Source organism: Eretmochelys imbricata, chromosome 3 (assembly GCF_965152235.1).
Source record: "Eretmochelys imbricata isolate rEreImb1 chromosome 3, rEreImb1.hap1, whole genome shotgun sequence".
NCBI classification, from domain to species: domain Eukaryota; kingdom Metazoa; phylum Chordata; order Testudines; family Cheloniidae; genus Eretmochelys; species Eretmochelys imbricata.
The window spans coordinates 101,050,109-101,068,224 of record NC_135574.1 but is presented as its reverse complement, the minus strand read 5'-3'; the positions used below and the strand labels follow the sequence as shown (position 1 = coordinate 101,068,224).

General features: G+C 41.7%; 1 protein-coding gene across 1 annotated transcript in view; it reads left to right on the top strand.

Annotated features, from left to right (window-relative positions):
- Positions 1 to 17,466, top strand: part of MOXD1 (monooxygenase DBH like 1) — an 85,189-nt gene extending 67,723 nt beyond the window's left edge. Inside the window, exons 10-12 of the mRNA XM_077811745.1 lie at positions 4,640 to 4,782; positions 10,597 to 10,765; positions 17,302 to 17,466. Of these exons, the coding sequence (XP_077667871.1) occupies positions 4,640 to 4,782; positions 10,597 to 10,765; positions 17,302 to 17,466 (477 nt within the window). The remainder of the gene's footprint in view (positions 1 to 4,639; positions 4,783 to 10,596; positions 10,766 to 17,301) is intronic.
- The last annotated feature ends 650 nt before the right edge of the window (positions 17,467 to 18,116 follow it).

Here is an 18,116-nt window from a genome sequence, read left to right as displayed (position 1 = left end):
TCTTTTACCCTTTTTCTTTCTAATAAAGTTCTGTTTCTTTTAAGAGCCTGACTGATTTCTCTATTGTCCTAAGAACCAGGGGGTTGGGTCTGTGGTCGCTTTGTAACCAATTAGTTAGGATATTATTCTCAAGCCTCTCCAGGAAAGGAGGTGTAAGGGCCTTGGGGGATATTTTGGGGGAATAGGAACTCCAAGTGGTCCTTTCCCGGATTCTTTGTTAAATCACTTGGTGGTGGCAGCATACCCTCCAAGGGCAAAGAGTTTGTGCCTTGGGGAAGTTTTACCCTAAACTGGTAGACATAAGCTTAGGGGGTCTTTCATGCGGGTCCCCACATCTGTACCCTAGAGTTCAGAGTGGGGAGGGGACCCTGACAATCTTAATGATGCAATATAATGTTATTGGTGAAAAGCATGCTCCATGGAGCCTCTCCTCTAGTCTCCCACATCAAGATGAGAGACAGAGGCCCTTTGGTTCCATCTGGCAAAGGGTTCCCTGTTCCCTGTCAGCAACTCCTATCAAGGTTGACAAACTCACTACACCTATTGCTGTCATAGTATCTGTCCATAGAGTGTCATGTAGGATCTTAAATGAAAGCCAGGATCATGCTGGCCATTAATATAATTGTGGATCATATTTAAAAAGTTATGTCTATATACTGAATATGTCCTTATATTTTGTATCAAGTTGATATTCCCCTGCAGACGTGAGAAACTGATAAACATCTCTGGTCTGTCAGGAAATCAGTCTGTCTGTTAAAATGTAAATTGAGCATTGTTTTGTTCACAATCACCAACCTGAGCTAAATGCAGATTTAACAAGAAGAAGAGAACAGTAGGGGGAAAAGACTTGTTTGGGGGTGCACTTAAAAGGTTTACTTGCACTATAAGCTGGGGACAGGGATAATACCCTGTCATCCTGCACTTAAGGAATTAGCTGGGCAGCACAATTATATTTATGAAAATGGGATCCCAAGTTGACCTGTTGGAAATATTGGAAGGAAACTGCTTTAGACAAGGAATTTAACCTGTTACAGATAAGTTTAGCCTCTAAGAAGCATGTTTTGTTTTATATAATCATTTCTGTTTCCATTATTAATACTCACTATCTCTTACACCTTAATCTTTAATGATAAACTTACGATTGTTTCACTATATTTATATCTCCATGCTTTGGTAGTATAAAGGACCTTATCAATGAAGCTGTGTGTGTACTGTTTCCTCGAGAATAGCAGACCTGGTAATTACTGTGAGTGTTTAGTGACGGGGGCTGGACACTAGTGGGGTACACTTCAGAGGAGCTCAGGGACTGGAATACACCAAGTGTTAAGCTGCAAGGCAAAGTAAGGGCTGGCAGAGTCCTGTGGAGATTGTACGTATGGGTAAAAGACTGGGGATGTCAGGGAGCTGCCACCTTGTTTAGCAGAAATAGTCTGTTGGTGTCCATTGGTCCATCAGCCTCACAGAGAGCACCAATCACAAGGTGTCATTCATGTTGTTCTAGCCAGTCCTTCAGTCATCCGCTGGCCAGGCTGTCAGTGGCACCGGACACCTGATCGGCATAGCGCACCGCAACCCAGAACCCCTTAGGGATCCACCAGCCTCAGCCTCCCAAGTAGCAGGGATTACAGGAGCACCACTGTGCCCAACCCCAGGGTGTCTTTTACAGACACAAAGAAGAAAGGGCTTAAGGCTGATCCTTGATGTAGACTTACCCTCACTGTAGCCACAGCTGCTTCCCACTACCATTGTGCTACCCTCATCCATGTCCATGATCGTCTGAAAATATATCTGTAGCAGACTGTGTGACTGTAGGCACCAGCATCACAATTCTTTAGGCACTCTGTCCTAACCCTTCTCTAAATCCACAAACACTAAGTGCAATTCTTTGCATTTCTCCCTGTTCTTCTGCAATATTTGAGTTGCAAACACTGCATCCATGGCTGGCCTTCCTGGCATAAACCCAAATTGGTTGTCACTTATATGAGCTCGAGCTCCTCCCAAACTCTTTTCTCGGTAATTCCTTCCATCCATTTCATCATGTGACTCATTAACTTCATGGGGCTGTAATTACTACATTCTTGCCCATCTCCTTTATGCTTGAAGACAGAGACTGATGTGCTCTTCTTCCACGCATTGGGCAATTTTTCTAATACTGAGAATTAAGTTGAAAAAATTCATCATCATCACTACTTCTTCTGGCCTAATACTTTAAATGCCTCTGTTGGTACACAGTCTGATCCCTACATTTCATCATCTTTAGTGCTGTCTGCATCTCCACCGTGATGAGAGGTCTTGTGAGGTTGTTTGCGCATACTGTCCCCAACAGTTTCTTCACATTCTCTTCATTGAGTAGTTTCTCATAAAACTGCTGCCAACTCCTAATGATTTCACTGCCTTCCACCAGTACTTTTCCATTTTCATCTTTGACACACTTCTACAGCTCCCAAGTCTTCTATGTTTCTTTGCCTAGTCTTGGCTAATCTGTATATTCCTTTTCCCCTTCCTTTGTTAGAAGTCCTCTGCCTTGCATCTAAGGCTTTAAATGCTTGATGCTTAGCTTCTGCAACCATTCTTTTTACTGTTTTCTTGTATCACTCATAACTTTGTTCCATTCTGACTTTCTGCCATTGCTTAAGCCTTTTCTTTTTCTTTGGTGCCTCCTGCACATCACTGGACCACCACCACGTCTCCTTGCCGTAAAATTTCCCTCTTTTTGTTTGGCCACAAACAGCTTGTGCACTTTCTGTGATATGTTTGGATATTTCCCCCCCAACCTTATTGGTATCATCGCAGTAGGTTTGGTCATTGTCCAGCCTCCGTGGAAACTCATCCTTAAATCTCAGACTAACTTTCCTATCCATAAGCCTCCATCAGTTTATCCTTTGTTCCTCAACTCATATTTTGTCCCCCACTAGTCTTTTCACCCAGAGGTCCATTACACACAGTCTATGTTGCTCCTCAATTTGCTCTCCCAGGATTACTTTACAGTCTCTCATGTTTGTTTAAATCCCTTCTTCTTGTCAGGAAGTAATCAATCTGGGACCTGCTGGGACCACGCTTGTATGTAATTAAGTGCCCCTTCCTCTTTACGAAGTATATATTGACAACCATAGGTGCTGACTCCATGGTTGCTCCAGGGCTGGAGCACCCATGGGGAAAAAATGGTAGGTGCTGAGCACCCACTGGCAGCCCCTCTATCAGCCCCCCTTCCCATCCCCCAGCACCTCCCTCCTGCCAGTGGGCTCCGCCAATCAGCGCCTCTCCCTCCCTCTCTGTGCCTCCCACCCACCACAATCAGCTGTTTTGCAGCATGCAGGAGACTCTGTGGGCGGGGAGGGGGGGAGACGGGAGGAGCGAGGATGTGGTGCACTCGTGGGAGGGGCTGGAAGAAGTGGGATGGGGGCAGGAAGAGGCGGAGCAGGGATGGGGACTTGGGGGAAGGGGTAGAGTCAGTGTGGGACCTGGGGCAGAGCTGGGTGTTGAGCACCCCCAATCACATTGGAAAGTTGGCGCCTGTATTGGCAACAATCAGACCACAGGCTCTGGCTATCTTTAAGATATCCTCTCCAACTTCAGTTCTTGTTCCAAAGCCTCATCCTCCAAGACAACTGTTGTTGCCATCACTGCGTTCTCACACATGTTCATTGAGATCCGCTCCAGTAATCAAGTACTCAGCTTGTGGTACTTCACTTAATCTAGTGCTACCTGGAATTCCTCCTTCTCGGAATTGTACAACCAACCTGTGGTACATATCCACATATAACATTAAATATTTGTTCTCTGCTTACTGCTATTCTAACTTTCATTAGCGGGTCACTCTTCTTTAGAATGTCTAGGTACCTTCTCCTGTAATATTTCTGCTACCATTATTCCTACTCCAATCTTCTTTGCTACTGATTCATGATATATTATCTGGTAACCCTCACTGATATTGATGGATTTCAACCCCTTCCATTTTGCTTCCTGTACTCAGGCAGTATGCACTCTCTATTTCAACCTCTTGATTACTTCTCTTGATTTTCTGGTCACAGAAATAGTATGGGAAGGAAAAGGAAGCAAATGCGATGCTATAAGGGTAGTTCCACTGACTTGGCATTCAGTGGTTGAGTATAACAAGTGTGATTTATATTATCAGTGAGTTAAAAGTGGTCGACAATGGGAAAAGCAACTAATGGACGGGTGTTAATATAAAATACCCACAGCTGCACTTGAATCATCCCCATTGCCAACTGCTTCTTCCTGGTGCAGCAGGGTTCACTGCACTCCAGTGTGAATTTACCCTACCTCACTTCCATCTCACTTTGGAAAATAGTGTCAAAACAAGAGTTCATGAAAGACTACAAAGGTGTAAAATAGCAGGAAGGTTATTCTGACTTCACTGTCAGTAACATACTGATAGCTGCTTTTGCTGCCATTTATTTTTATACCTGATCAGAGCAATGAGTGGACCTTTAATGTATTTTGTTACAAAGGGACTACTGACTTTTGTTCCTTGATAACTGAATATGCAGAGTAACCTTGCCATATTGGTCCATTATTTCTTTTCTCATGACGGTTCACTAGCTAACATATTAATTATCATCACTGTCTTTTTCTGAGAAATCATAAACTTCCATTGCTAAAACGTCTTCATCTTCAGGGGGGTCTGAGCACCAGAAACGAAATGTGCCTGTCTTACCTACTGTACTACCCGAGAATCAATCTTACCCGATGTGCAAGTATTCCAGACATAATGGAGCAACTCCAGTTTATTGGAGTGAAGGAAATATATAGACCAGTCAGGTAAGTAGGGGAAATCTAACAGGGTGTGCACCTTGTAGTCATTCATTAATTCATTTTGGTCTGTGGGATTATTGCACACGCATATGATTTTTTTTAACCCCTTGTAATAACACAGTGTGTTGTCTCATCTCGTATCACTGGCACTACTTGAACTAAACACAAGAAATGTTACTACGTGTTTCCAGCATCTGATGTCTCATGATTGTTGCACTTCTTCTAAGGTATGTTTAGAGTAGAAAAAATGACACATTGCTGACCATGCTTGTCAGTCATTAGGCACCTCCTCCACTGGTATTGAAAAAGGTTTGTCGGGTAGTGTAGACAGAACACAGTCATTTTCAGTGTCGTTACAAAAAGCCTAATGGAACCACGTTACACTTAATTCAATGGTAAGGTCAGTTAACACTAGCAGGTAAAATGTTTTCAACACTAGCTGAGAAGGGGTTGAGGGTCTCCTTTTGCTGACAACCATTAAAACAAAGGTCATTTTCACAGTGTTTAGGGGCCCTAGTGTAAGGCATTGGGGACCTGATTGTCCTCGGATTAAATCAGAAGTCAAGTTAAACTGAAGTCAGTTGAGTTACATTGACAGAGAGGAGAATCAGGACCTAGAACTGCTGCTACATCCAAAAGCTAAGAACAATTTGAAAATAATGGCAAGAAAGGATGATGATGGAAAAGATAATAAGGTAGAAAGGTGATAGAACAGGAGAGTGGTGCATAGCAGGGGATAAAATGGAGATGGAAAGAGATGTGGAGAGAAGGTAGAGGCTCAGGAGGGCAGGACGGTAGCAAGTAGTAAGAGGAAGTGCAGGGGAAGTAGTAATGAAAAGGGTAGAGGAAAAGAGATCAAAGACAGCAGGAAGAGAATGAAACAAAACAGCAAACAGGAGAGGTAGAAACAAAAAAAGCAATATTTTTTTTATCATAGTAGAGAAAGTGCCTCTTGAGAGAAACCGCCAAGTGGCACTGTCTCTAGAACAGCCCACTCAGGGATTAGGAAGTTTAGGAGCAAAAGGAGGAGACAAATCAAGTGATGTAAGACAAAATATTGCTTCCAAGAATCTTGCCTTTTGTTGCTGGTGTACATTGTTCCTCTTCAAACCATTTCTGAAATGAAACTTGCTTGGGTGTGTGCTGCATAAACTGTGCCTTGATTTACCAAAATGCACACTTAGTGTTGCAAAGCAAAAATGTTTGTAGGAAAAAAATAGAGATTAAAAAAAAAAAAAGAAAAAAGGAAAGAAAAGGTTATTTTTTGTCAAGTTGCCAATAACGTTTCCCCTAAGCCACAATTTGTTACTGTTGTACTGTTATGTACACCACCACCACATTGAAGCTGCTGGAAGTAGTAAATGCCTTCAATTCAGGCTAAATAAGGGAACATCTAAATGCCCCTTTGTTTAGTGGCATTTGAAACAATGGAAAATCATCACCCAAGATCTAGACCGCATGCAAATCTGGGCAGTGGCTGAACCATGCAGCGCAAGGAGTTTCCTGGGTGTCTGATAACAAATGCAGGGACGGAGGATTGATTTGATTAGAACTGTGTGGGGTGAGAAGCAGCAGAAACACCAGAGAAGCGAGCAGAGAAACAGCAGACAGCCGAGGAGAAAGCAAGAACAAATACTGGGAATATAGCCCTGAGACAAAGCCTAGAAAGCAGGGCCGTGTCCTTACCCATACGCAAAGTATGCAGCTGCATAGGGGGTGCCCTGTGCAGCTGCGTGCTGCTCCAGCCCCTGCTCCAGCTCTTTTCCAGGACCTCCGCCCCGCCCCACCTCTTCCTGCCCCTGCTCCACCCCAGCCCTGCCTCCACTCCCCTGAGCTCTGCAGAAGGGCAGAGGATGCACTGACTGGTGGCGGGAAGTGCAGCCACCTGGCCCCAGCCGCGCTGCTGGTGAATGCTGGGGGGTGGTTCCCCCATGCCTCCCAAGCCAGCCCCGCCCACTGCAGGCCTGCCCCCCCTACTCCCACCCACAGAGGCCTGGGGCCCCACACTCCCCCTCCCCCGCGGGGGGGGCTGCGTAGGGCCCCAGAATAGCTAGGGATGGCCCTGCTAGAGAGAACGCTTTTTGGGTAAAGTGTTGGCTAAAAGAGGCTTGTAACGGTGAGCAAAGGAACTGTTTTCCTGATGTTTGATTCCTCCTGTGTTCAGGGAAACAGGCCTCTGCATATATTCTGTGTAAATAAACAAGGACTGAACCAAAGAAATACCTGGCGTGAACTGAAATCTGTCTCTCCTCCTAACAGAAACAACCTGCAAGGCCCTAAATATTGGCTACCTGCTCAGGTCAAAAGGGGTAACCTTGTTTTATTGTCAGTTCTAACCACTTTGGTGCTCTACAAATATTCAGCACACCCTCCGAAAAATGTCGCCCTTTTAGCAACTAAGGACCTCTGTCAAACATCCTGACATTCCGTGGAAAATTCAGCTGGAATATGTGGGGGAGGGGGGGGGGGAGTAAACCACCTGTCCCATGAATTTGCAGTGGGTGTGGCACTTGTAAGGTTAAATGATGTATTGTGGTTTGGCCATTAAAATGGCAAGGCCCTTACCCGCTTCACTATGATTGTATCAGAGAAAACAAAAAAGTTTCACTGCATATTGTTAGTGTTGGGAAGAAATTCTCTATAAACAGCCATTCATCATCATGACTAAACTTCTACATTACTTTTAAACTGAAATAAAAATAGCTATTTTTAAAAATCCCATTGGACCTGACTCCTACAGCTTTTGATTTCAATGGGACAACTTGCAAGATAAAGCATTGTTCTCTAGGAGTAAGGTAGAATTGGGCTTCCAGAAATTAAAGTTATATGTTTTCCAGCACAACACAACTTTTAGGTTTTGGTAATTAAAAGAAGAGGGAAGGAAGGTTCCTAGAATTACTATGAATAGATTTTTTAAAAATTAATAAACAGGTTTTTTTAACATTTAAGTGTTCCTTGTGGTGTTGTAAATCTGAAAAGCAAAATTGAAGGTCAGAAATTGAAAGTGATTATAAACCAAAAGGGAGAATGGTCCAGTCTAGTTACACTGCTCAAGTTGAGTGAACTACAGAAAAATAAATAATGAAATGGTGAAAAGTAAATTTCCATTATTAAAAAATAGTTTCAATAACCTAAGATACAGGTAAGGATTTTAAAATATGATTAATAACCCAATAGTGTCCTATTAACTTTACATTTTAAAATTTGTGATCTCACTATATATAAAGTATCCAGTAAACGCTCACAAAGGCTTTTAAGACTATTATTCCAGAGAGCTTTGATGTACAAAATTACTGATCCCAGTTCTAAACTCTGTCAGATGCACAGGAATAAGAAGAACCTCACAATACAATACCAGCTGCTGCTCTCATGCTGTCAGTATTCACAATCTTCCTTGACAGCTAAACAAACACATTTTCTAATTTAGTGCTAGCACAACCAGCTTTCTGATCTCCTGAACAAAATATTCTAATAAATGAAGTGTTATCTTGAGTGTTCATTCATAATCACTGTTCTTAACAAGAAAATGCGCATTTGGCCTGAGGAAAGAAAGATGTTTTGAATAAAGTAAGTAGGCAGACTCTCTGCCTGAGATGGAACAGTCATTAAAAGAAGAGATTATTAACGCTCCTAGTATTCATAACCTAATCTACAGTTCTTATTGCATTAAGCATTACCAGCCTAAGAGTATGTGGCCTGATGCTGATCTCACTTCAACCAGTATTACACTAGTATAACTCCACTGACTTGGTTAAGTTACTCGTGATTTACACCAGTGAAACTGAGATCAGAATCAAGCCTCTGATGGCTCAGATTAGAACTCTTTGTCCCTAATGTGTGTAAATCAGGAGGAGTTCAAGTGAAATCAGCTGTTACACTGTTGTAAAAGAGGAGTGAGAGCAGAATCATGACCTTCCATCTATGGCAGTGTGGTGCGAGTATGGCAGAGGAGGCAGTACAGTATTAATAACAAATGGGATATAGCTTTATTGTAGAAGGCATAGGTCTGATTAAAATAGAAAACATGAAATCATGCCTTCATCCAAAGAACTAATAAATCCGTGTTAAATAAAGTTTAATCACAATCAATTCTCCACTAACAAAATTCAGATTTCCGTTTAAAAGTATACCATACACCATATATGACTTTCCATTCCCCTCATTCTGTCTCAGCACCAGGGATTGTATCCCTTTAAAGAAGGCTAAAGTTATAGAAAAGATTTTCCTTATGCCTACCTCTTAGTTCCTTATACCCTGTCTCTCTCTTCCTTAGAAGAGTCACAGAAGATCCAGTTTGACTGGGCCAAATTTTCTATCCCACTCTATCACCTTTGCATATCTCAGACTGTGCACAGAGGACAGAATCAGGCCCTTCTCTTCTGTGGCGGGATCCCCCTGGCATGGAAGAGTCCTCAGAGGGCATAGAGCCAGCGTAGCAAACTTCTGCGCCATCCTTTCCCACAGTCCTTGGAGCAGAGTGTGTGCTGGGGGTCTTCTTGGAACGTATCAGGAGCAGGGAAGGAAAAGTGTCTAGAACCTGCTGTGCTCTGACTGTCCTCATTTGGGCCCTTTGGCACAAGTTAGATCAGCCCCCATGCAGCTCTAACTTCCTCTGAGGCTGGGAATAGGATGAGAATCAGGGAGCTGTAACTAGCTTTCTGACAGCACACATCCTCTCCTCTGTGCCAAGTGTCTGCTCCATGCAGCAGAAAATGTGACCCATTGTCTTTTGAGGAATTAAGAGGGGAAAGATTTGCACTGGATTTGTTTTCTCCTTTTTTCTAGATATTTTATCTAGAACCTGTGGTGATTTTCTTTTTGTTTTTTACTTGAGAAAAATTCCTTCCCTTTACCAAAGCCTGATGGGGCAGATCCTCAACTGCTATAAACTGTCACAGCTCTAGCGAAGTCAATGGAGCTATGAGAATTTACATTATCTGAGGATCTGTTTCCACATGGCTACAGGTAACATAATACAGTGGTGCGGCAGCACTACTATAGTTAAGGTTGTATCATGACTTCTGTTTAAAAGTTGACCTTTTTAGGTCCTCTAAAATCCACATTCTTAGTCAGATTCCTTTGAACTTCGGTGTGCCTGAGGAGGATGCAGAGTAAGATTAATGACCCAAATTAGGGGTCAAAGCTAGCAGACTACAGAGATGTAAGATCTGAAAAAAACAGCCGTTCTTCAAAACGTTTCTAGGTGTTTTTTGTTGCCTAGAACTAGAGATAAAACTGTTGATGTGATGCAGGACAACGTGGTCTCAATCTGTTGAGTTTAACCAGTGTAGTGCATGGCACCCACTAGATCTTTGGGGACCCAAATTGAGATGGTCTGGGTTTACTTCGTCCTGTCTCAGTGCAGGGAGCTGGACTTGATGACTTCTCGAGGCCCCTTCCATCCCTACATTTCTACGATTTTATGATTTCAACAACTGTGGGGGTTGGCAGAGTAAAAGGTGTGTTTGTTAACAGTGTACTGTACTGGGGCACTGCTGAAAGAGGGCAGAGTTAAGGTTGTGTGGGCAACCCTAATTGAGTGTTTCCTGGTTTTCAAAAGTTTTGAGTTTTTCTGAACTCAACATTCTGCAGAGGGATGACACACCAGCAAGCAACCTTAACTCTGTGCTAATGTAGTTTTCTGCCATTGACTATAAATTGAGTATTAGTCACATTCAAAATTAAATAAAAATAAATAAAAATTAAATAAAAATGATAGCACAAAAGGTTAATAATCAATTTGCTTTTGTAAAAAGGGTATTGTATATACCTTTGCTTATAAATGTTAATAACTTAGTGGGGAATTTTTCTTTTATTCAGGACATGGCCTTTCATTATCAAGAGTCCAAAGCAATATAAAAATCTCTCTTTCATGGATGCGATGAACAAGTTTAAATGGTCCAGATCAGCAGGTCTCTCCTACAATGAGCTTGTTCTTAGACTGCCAGTGAATGTGAGATGCTCAAAGACTGACAATGCAGAATGGTCGGTAAGTCTAATCCTGCATTAGCTGTCCAAGTGCTATTGAAGACGTTAACAATACCATGAATACAATGGGGTTCTCTCTGATCGAAGCATATGGGAGTTACTGTGCTTGAATTGATGGGGAATATGAAGTTGGTTAAATGCCTTTCCCCCCACTTCTCATGGCTGTTGAAAAACAGTTGAAAAAGTTTGGAAAAGTTGGAATATACTATCTGTATTTTCCTTTCTTGAGCACTGACAGGATATTAAATGACTGAAAAATCTGGACCCTAGTCAGTACATGGAATTAGTAATAGAATAAGGAGCCTTTCATCACCTCTGGGCCATAGGTTATGGAGTCTACATCTCTCACCTTAGGAGTTGGTCTTCTAGCTCAGTGATGAGGTGTGTTAGTAGGCCAGGGAAGGGAAATTCACATTGTTTGCCATATTTTCTCTGTGTCCGGTTGCAGGATTTCAGTCTCCAAGGATGTTCCTTTCTGATTCTCCCTGAGCACTAAATTCACTTAGAAATGTAAAGTAAAAAGTAATCCTCCACTGAGTTAACAGCAGCTCTAAATGTCTATTGACATTTTAACACTCCCTCTGGGAAAAAAATGAATGGCATGGCTACTGAACTTGCATTGACAAAGTACCATTAGAACACCAATGTAGCATCAGTGGAGGAGACATTGCAAAAATAAATGTGCTCTATTGCATATCTGACTCCATTATAAACAGATTCATGCATCAATTCTTCTCTGTATGTGAGCTCTGCTGAGCATGAGAGGGGAGTGCATCATGGACCCAGTTATGTGCTTGATTCTGTGCTTACCCAGCATGGGCATGAGTTAGAGAAGCCTAGATGCAGTTCTGTGTCACTGATGATATGATCTGTAAGCACACGGCTGTCAGTGGTGGATTGGCAAAGCAGTGCTCTCGCCCCAGCCCTGAATAGCTCCCTCCATCTCCCACTCCAGTAAGAGTGGGGACAACTGGCATAGGAGATTTATGCCATTGGGGGAGTTTCCATCCTCCAGGGGAATTCTCTGCTCACTAAAATCCAACCCCCTTATACCTCCTGAGAGTTTCAAAAGGGCAGGAGTATAATGCAGAATCCGGCCTTCAATGTCCCTAGAATTCTTAGAGTTATCATATTCATACATTATAAGAGAATCTAACATTGATCAGATTGGCGTGACTTTGGGATGGAACTGAAATAATTCATGGTTCATTATCAGTACAGCTCTAACTACGCATAGTATGATATTACTAGAACTATGAGATACCTTCATTGAAATTGTATAGTGTGTGAGAGATTTTTATGAGACATCTGTAAAATAGTTCTGATTTCATCCTAATATTTGCTATACTACTGAAATTCTATTAAAAGTAATTACAGACACTACACGCAAAATGTTCACTGTTCATGGTTAAATAGCTTGGCTGCTTTAATTTACTTAAAACAATAGTAAACATAAAATGCACAGCCAAAATAATTTCATTATTTATTTTTTTGGGGTTCTAGCGAAGAGGCTGGAAATCATATATGGAAATTATATCAGATATGGGGAGGATTTTCTATTTTCTCTACTCTTCACTTATTGGACAGCAATATTTGCAGCATTACAGACCCAAGTCAGTATGATCTCAGGAGGATCTGAGGGTGATTGACTCTATATTTTTATCATTAGTTTCTTTTTTCACCAAGTTACATCCATTAAAGCTAAGAGCAGGATATCTTTCTTTCTTTCTTTCTTTCTTTCTTTCTTTCTTTCTTTCTTTCTTTCTTTCTTTCTTTCTTTCTTTCTTTTCCATAACTAGTATTGCAGTTAGCCATCCTTCAACAAGATGAAGGTAAGAGCTCCATACTGGGTCAGACCAATGGTTCATCTATCCCGGTATCTTGTCCCCTACAGTAACCCATACCTGCACTTCATGGTGAGTGTACAGAACAGGGCAGCTGGAGTGATCCATCCCTTTCTTCCTCTCCTGGCTTCTGGTAGTCAGAGGTTTATTGTCTCCTCGAGCATGGAGCTGCAGCCATGCCCATCTTGATTAATAGCCATTTAACACCTCTAGTTCTTTTTTTGAATCCAGTTATACTTTTGGCCATCTCAACATTGCATGGCAGTGAGTTCCACAGGTTAATTGTGAAGTGTGTGAAAAAATACTTCCTCTTGTTTATATTAAAACATGCTGCATATTAATTTCATTGGGTAACCCCTGGTTTTTGTATTGTGGGAAAAGGTAAATAACACTTCTCTGTACACTTTTTCCACACCATTCATGATTTTATATCATATCCCTCCTTAATCATCTATTTTCTAAGATGAAGAGCCCTAATCTTTTTAGTTTCTCCTCATTTGGAGCCATTCCATACCCTTGATCATAGAATCATAGAAGTGTGAGACTGGAAGGGATCTCAATATGTCATCTAATCCAGTCCCCTGACTTCAAGGCAGGGCTAAGTAATAACTAGACCATTCCGGACTGGTATTTGTCTAACCAGTTCTTAAAAACCTCCACAACCTACATAGGAAAGGAGTACTTGTGGCATCTTAGAGACTAACCAATTTATTTGAGCATAATAAATGTGTGTGTGAGCTGTAGCTCACGAAAGCTTATGCTCAAATAAATTGGTTAGTCTCTAAGGTGCCACAAGTACTCCTTTTCTTTTTGCGAATACAGACTAACACGGCTGTTACTCTGAAACCTACATAGGCAATTTGTTCCACTGCTTAACTGCCCTAACAGTTAGGAAGTTAGATTAAGTTTTTCCTAATGTCCAAACCTAAACCTCCCTTATTGCAATTTAACCCATTGCTTCTTATCCTGTCCTCAGAAGTTAAGAACAGTTTTTCACCTCCTCCTTATAACAACCTTTAATGTACACCTCTACCCCGATATAACACTGTCCTTGGGAGCCAAAAAATCTTACCGTGTTATAGGTGAAACCACGTTATATCGAAGTGGCTTTGATCCACCAGAGCGCGCAGCCTTCCTCCCCCCCGCAGAGCGCTGCTTTACCACGTTATATCCGAATTCATGTTATATCAGGTCGCGTTATATCAGGGTAGAGGCATACTTGAAAACTGTTATGTCCTCACCTCCACCCTTCTGTTCTCCAGACTAAACAAACCCAGTGTTTTCAATCTTCCTTCATAGGTCATGTTTTCTAGCCCTTTAATCATTTTTGTTGCTCTCCTTTGGACGTTCTCCAATTTGTCCACATCCTTCCTAACTATATTCTTTTTGAGATGGAGTGACCAGAACTGGACACAGTATTTAAGGTGTTGGTGTACTATGGATTTATATAGTTGCATTATGATATTTTCTATCTTATTTTCTATCCCCTGCCTAATAGTTCCTAACGTTCTGTTAGCCTTTTTGACCACTGCTGCTCATTGAGCTGAAGTTGTCAGAGAACTATCCATGATGACGCCAAGATCTCTTTCTTGAGTGGTAACAGCTAATTTAAAACCCATCATTATATATGTATAGTTAGGATTGTGTTTGCCAATGTGCATTACTTTGCACTTATCAGTGTTGAATTTCATCTGCTTTTTATTGCCTGGTCACCCAGTTTTGTGAGATTCACCTGTAACTCTTCATAGTCATCTTTGGATTTAACTGTCTTGAATAATTTTGTATCATCTACAAACTTTTTTTAATTGTTTGCTCCCTTTTCCAGATCATTAAATAATTTGTTGAACAGCACAGGTCCTGGTACAGATCCTTGAGGGAGCCTGCTGTTTACCTTTCTCCATTGTGAAAACTGACCATTTGTTCCTACCCATTGTTTCCTATCTTTCAACCAGATACTGATCCATGAGAGGACCTTCCCTGTTATTCCATGACTACTTAGTTTCATCAAGAGTCTTGTCAAAGATTTCTGAAAATCCAACTATATTGTATCCACTGGATCACCCATATCCACATACTCATTGACTCCTTCAAAGAATTCTAATAGATTGGTGAAGCATGATTTCCCTTTACAAAAGCAGTGTTGACTCTTTCCCACAAATCATGTTATCTATGTGCCTGATCATTCTGTTCTTTACGATAGTTTCTACCAATTTTCCCAGTACTGAAGTTAGGCTTATCAGCCAGTAATTGCCAGAATTGTGTATGGAGCCCTTTTTTAAAAAATGGTGTTACATTGGCTACCTTCCAGTCACGTGGTACAGAGGCTCATTTCAGCGATAGGTTACATACTACAATTAGTAGTTCTGCAATTTTATATTTGAGTTCCTTCAGAACTCATAGGTGAATGCCATCTGCTCCTGGTGACTTCTTACAGTTTAATTTATCAATTTGTTCTAAAACCTCTTCTAGTGACTCATCAATATGGGACAATACTTCAGATTTCTCACTCAAACAGGGTAGCTCTGATGTGGATATCTCCTCCACATCCTCTGCAATGTAGACCGATGGAAAGAATTCTTTTAGCTTCCCTGCAAAGGCCTTGTTTTCCTTGAGTGCACCTTTAACACCCTGGTCATCCAGAGGGCTCCACTGCTGTTTGGCAGGCTTCCCGCTTCTGATATACTTACAAAAATTCTTACTATTAATTTTTGCATCTTTAGCAAGTTGCTTCCTAAATTCTTTCTTGGCCTGCCTTATTTTACTTTTACTCTTCACTTTCCAGAATTTGCGCACCTATCCTATTATCCCTATTAGAAGGATTTGATTCCTAAATTTTAAATGATGCCTTTTTTTCCTCTAACAATCTCCATTATTCTGCTGTTAAGCAATGATGGCATTCTTTTGGTCCTCTTACTGTCTTTTCTGATTTGGGGTATACATTTAGTGTAAGCCTCTATTATGGTGTTTGTAAATACTCCCCATGCTGCTTGCAGACATTTCACCCTTGTGACAGCTCCTTTTGGTTTCTGTCTAACAAGCATCCTCATTTTTGTATAGTTCCCCTTTGTAAAGTTAAATGTTACTATGGTGGGGGTTGGGGGTGTTTTTTTGGCATTATCCTCCCTACAACTATGTTGAATTTACATTATGATCCCTTTTACTGAGCAGTTTAGCTATAGTTTCCTCTTGGACCAGATCCTGTGTGCCATTTAGGTCTAAATCAACAGATTCCTGAATCCTGATGAGGGCTGAATGACCAAGAGGTCAGTGATCTGATACAAGAAAGGAAGAAAACCTTAATTCTGAGGGTGTTAATTGAAAATATTTATTCCCTCTTTAGGGTTGACATCTCAGTCTGTCTTAATTTTAAATGTTGTGTTTATTAAGATTAAGTGACTGTTTATTTCCAGTACTCTATGGAGAGAGCAACTTCAAAACCAGCCCATCAAGCCACAAACCCATCTGTTGCATTTCCAAAGGCTAAAAAACGTGTGTCCTAAGCTGCTGGAGTCTCATTTTTCATGGAACTCCTTTATTTATCTCAAACATATTCATGTTTGTTTTTAATTCAAGTTGTTGCTCATCTTAATGGGGAGTCCACTGCAGGAAACACACAACCAAACAGTGTACACCATCCCACTCTTATGTCAAAGCAGGGGCAGACGGGGGTTGTGGGAGCTGCATCACAATGACATTGAGGTGACAAGGAGGACTCTCTGAAGATTATACTCCATCATTTTTATTGTGTGCAACAGTCCCTTCCATTTCACTCTTTGAGGGGGATGTGCAGAGGAAACTGCAAGTGAGGACAGCATGAAAGCTGCTGCTCCTGAAGAAACCTGAGCTAGAGCCCCAAGGGGACTTAGGCACCTAAAGCCCAGTTTTAAGCACCACTGCCAATCTAGAAAGCCCCCACTCAGCTGCCACCTAACTCTGTAGGTGCCTAAACTCATTTTGTGCCCTAAATTTTTTGTTTTGGAAGTTTCCAAGATACCTAAGTTTCTGCCTCTGGGCACGCGCACAGCTGCCTCACTCAAGGCAGTATCTTCCACCTGAGCCCCAATTTGATCCACGAATCAGTGAAAGATCGACATCCTTCTGCCTATAGGGACCAATCCAGTAGGCATGCTCAGAGGCTATCTAGCGCTATACAAAACAGTCGGGGGGGAGGAGGGGTAGTCGTAAAGGAGGCCCCTCCCTCATCACCGTTAGCCCCGTGATTAGGGTGCTCACCTAGGATGTGGGAGATGCCCAGTACAAGTGCCCCCTCTGCCCAATGAGAAGAAGGGGTTTAAACTGGGATCTGCCGCCTCTCAGGTGAGTGCTTTAACCATTGGGCTACATGGAGAGACTCTTATTCTTTCTCTGGCCCAATTAGTATGTAATTGAAGTGGAACAACTTCAACAGAAGAGACTGAGAAAGCCCTACATTGGAATATCCCTGCCCCCAGCCCTTCTGTGTGGAGTTGCCCTTAATGGACAGGCTGCAAAGGAGTTATGCTGATTTATGCCAGCTGAGAATCTGGTCCAGAATATATGGATGGGTTGATTGAGTTTGACAGCTACGGAGGTGGAGGCACTACCGCAGTATAAATACGAAATAATAACGTTTCTGATGGACACACTGGACAGAAACTACCTATCTTCTATATGATAGAAAATCTGATCATTTTCAATATTGTTTTAATTGTAGATCCAAGGCATGACAGCTATACCTCCTGAAATTGAGAGACCGTACAGGACAGAGCCAGTAATATGTATCTCATCTTCCTATTTACATTGCAGTCTATTCCTTAACCTGTTGTTCAGTGCGTGTGTCACAGTCAGTACCCTTAGGAACAGTTGGCCCTTTGTATAATAATTTAATTGTTTTCATGTATGTTCTGTATGCCATGCAACTCCAGATATGTTTGCACTGTTGCTATTGTAGATTTATTTTTTTACATATTAATAAACCAAATTTACTAGTCCAAAATAAAATGTTGACTTCTTCTGAAAACTCTGTTTATTTTGTTTTTTAATGTACAGTATGTGTAAAGAACAGTAGGTACACTGCTACGTTACATTATCAAAATTGTTTCCCCTACAGTTTTGTTACAGCTTATCCTGGCTTTTCACACAGTGTTTCTAGAAACAGCTCTGTATCCAGATAACATTAATAAACTAAAATTTAAGTAGTTCACCTTAATCAACGTGGAGTGTGCTGTATTATTTTGTCTTGGTTCTTGAGGCTGATGTAGGGCTTGATCCTGCAAACGCTTATCAACCTGAGTAACTATACACACCTTGGGCTGACTCTCCCCCTGCTGCGGTAAAATTCCCAAGAGAGAGCTTTTGGGGAAGGAATTTCGGTGGGAAATCCCTTGCAGACTCTCTCCATCATAGTCCCTTTGAGGGGAGGTAAGGTGCACGGTTTGTCCTCCATGGAAGATGGTGCAGGGCAGAACCCCAGGGATCATTGTAGAGGCAAGAACTATCCATGCAGAGACACTTTGTCTTTGCATGGGC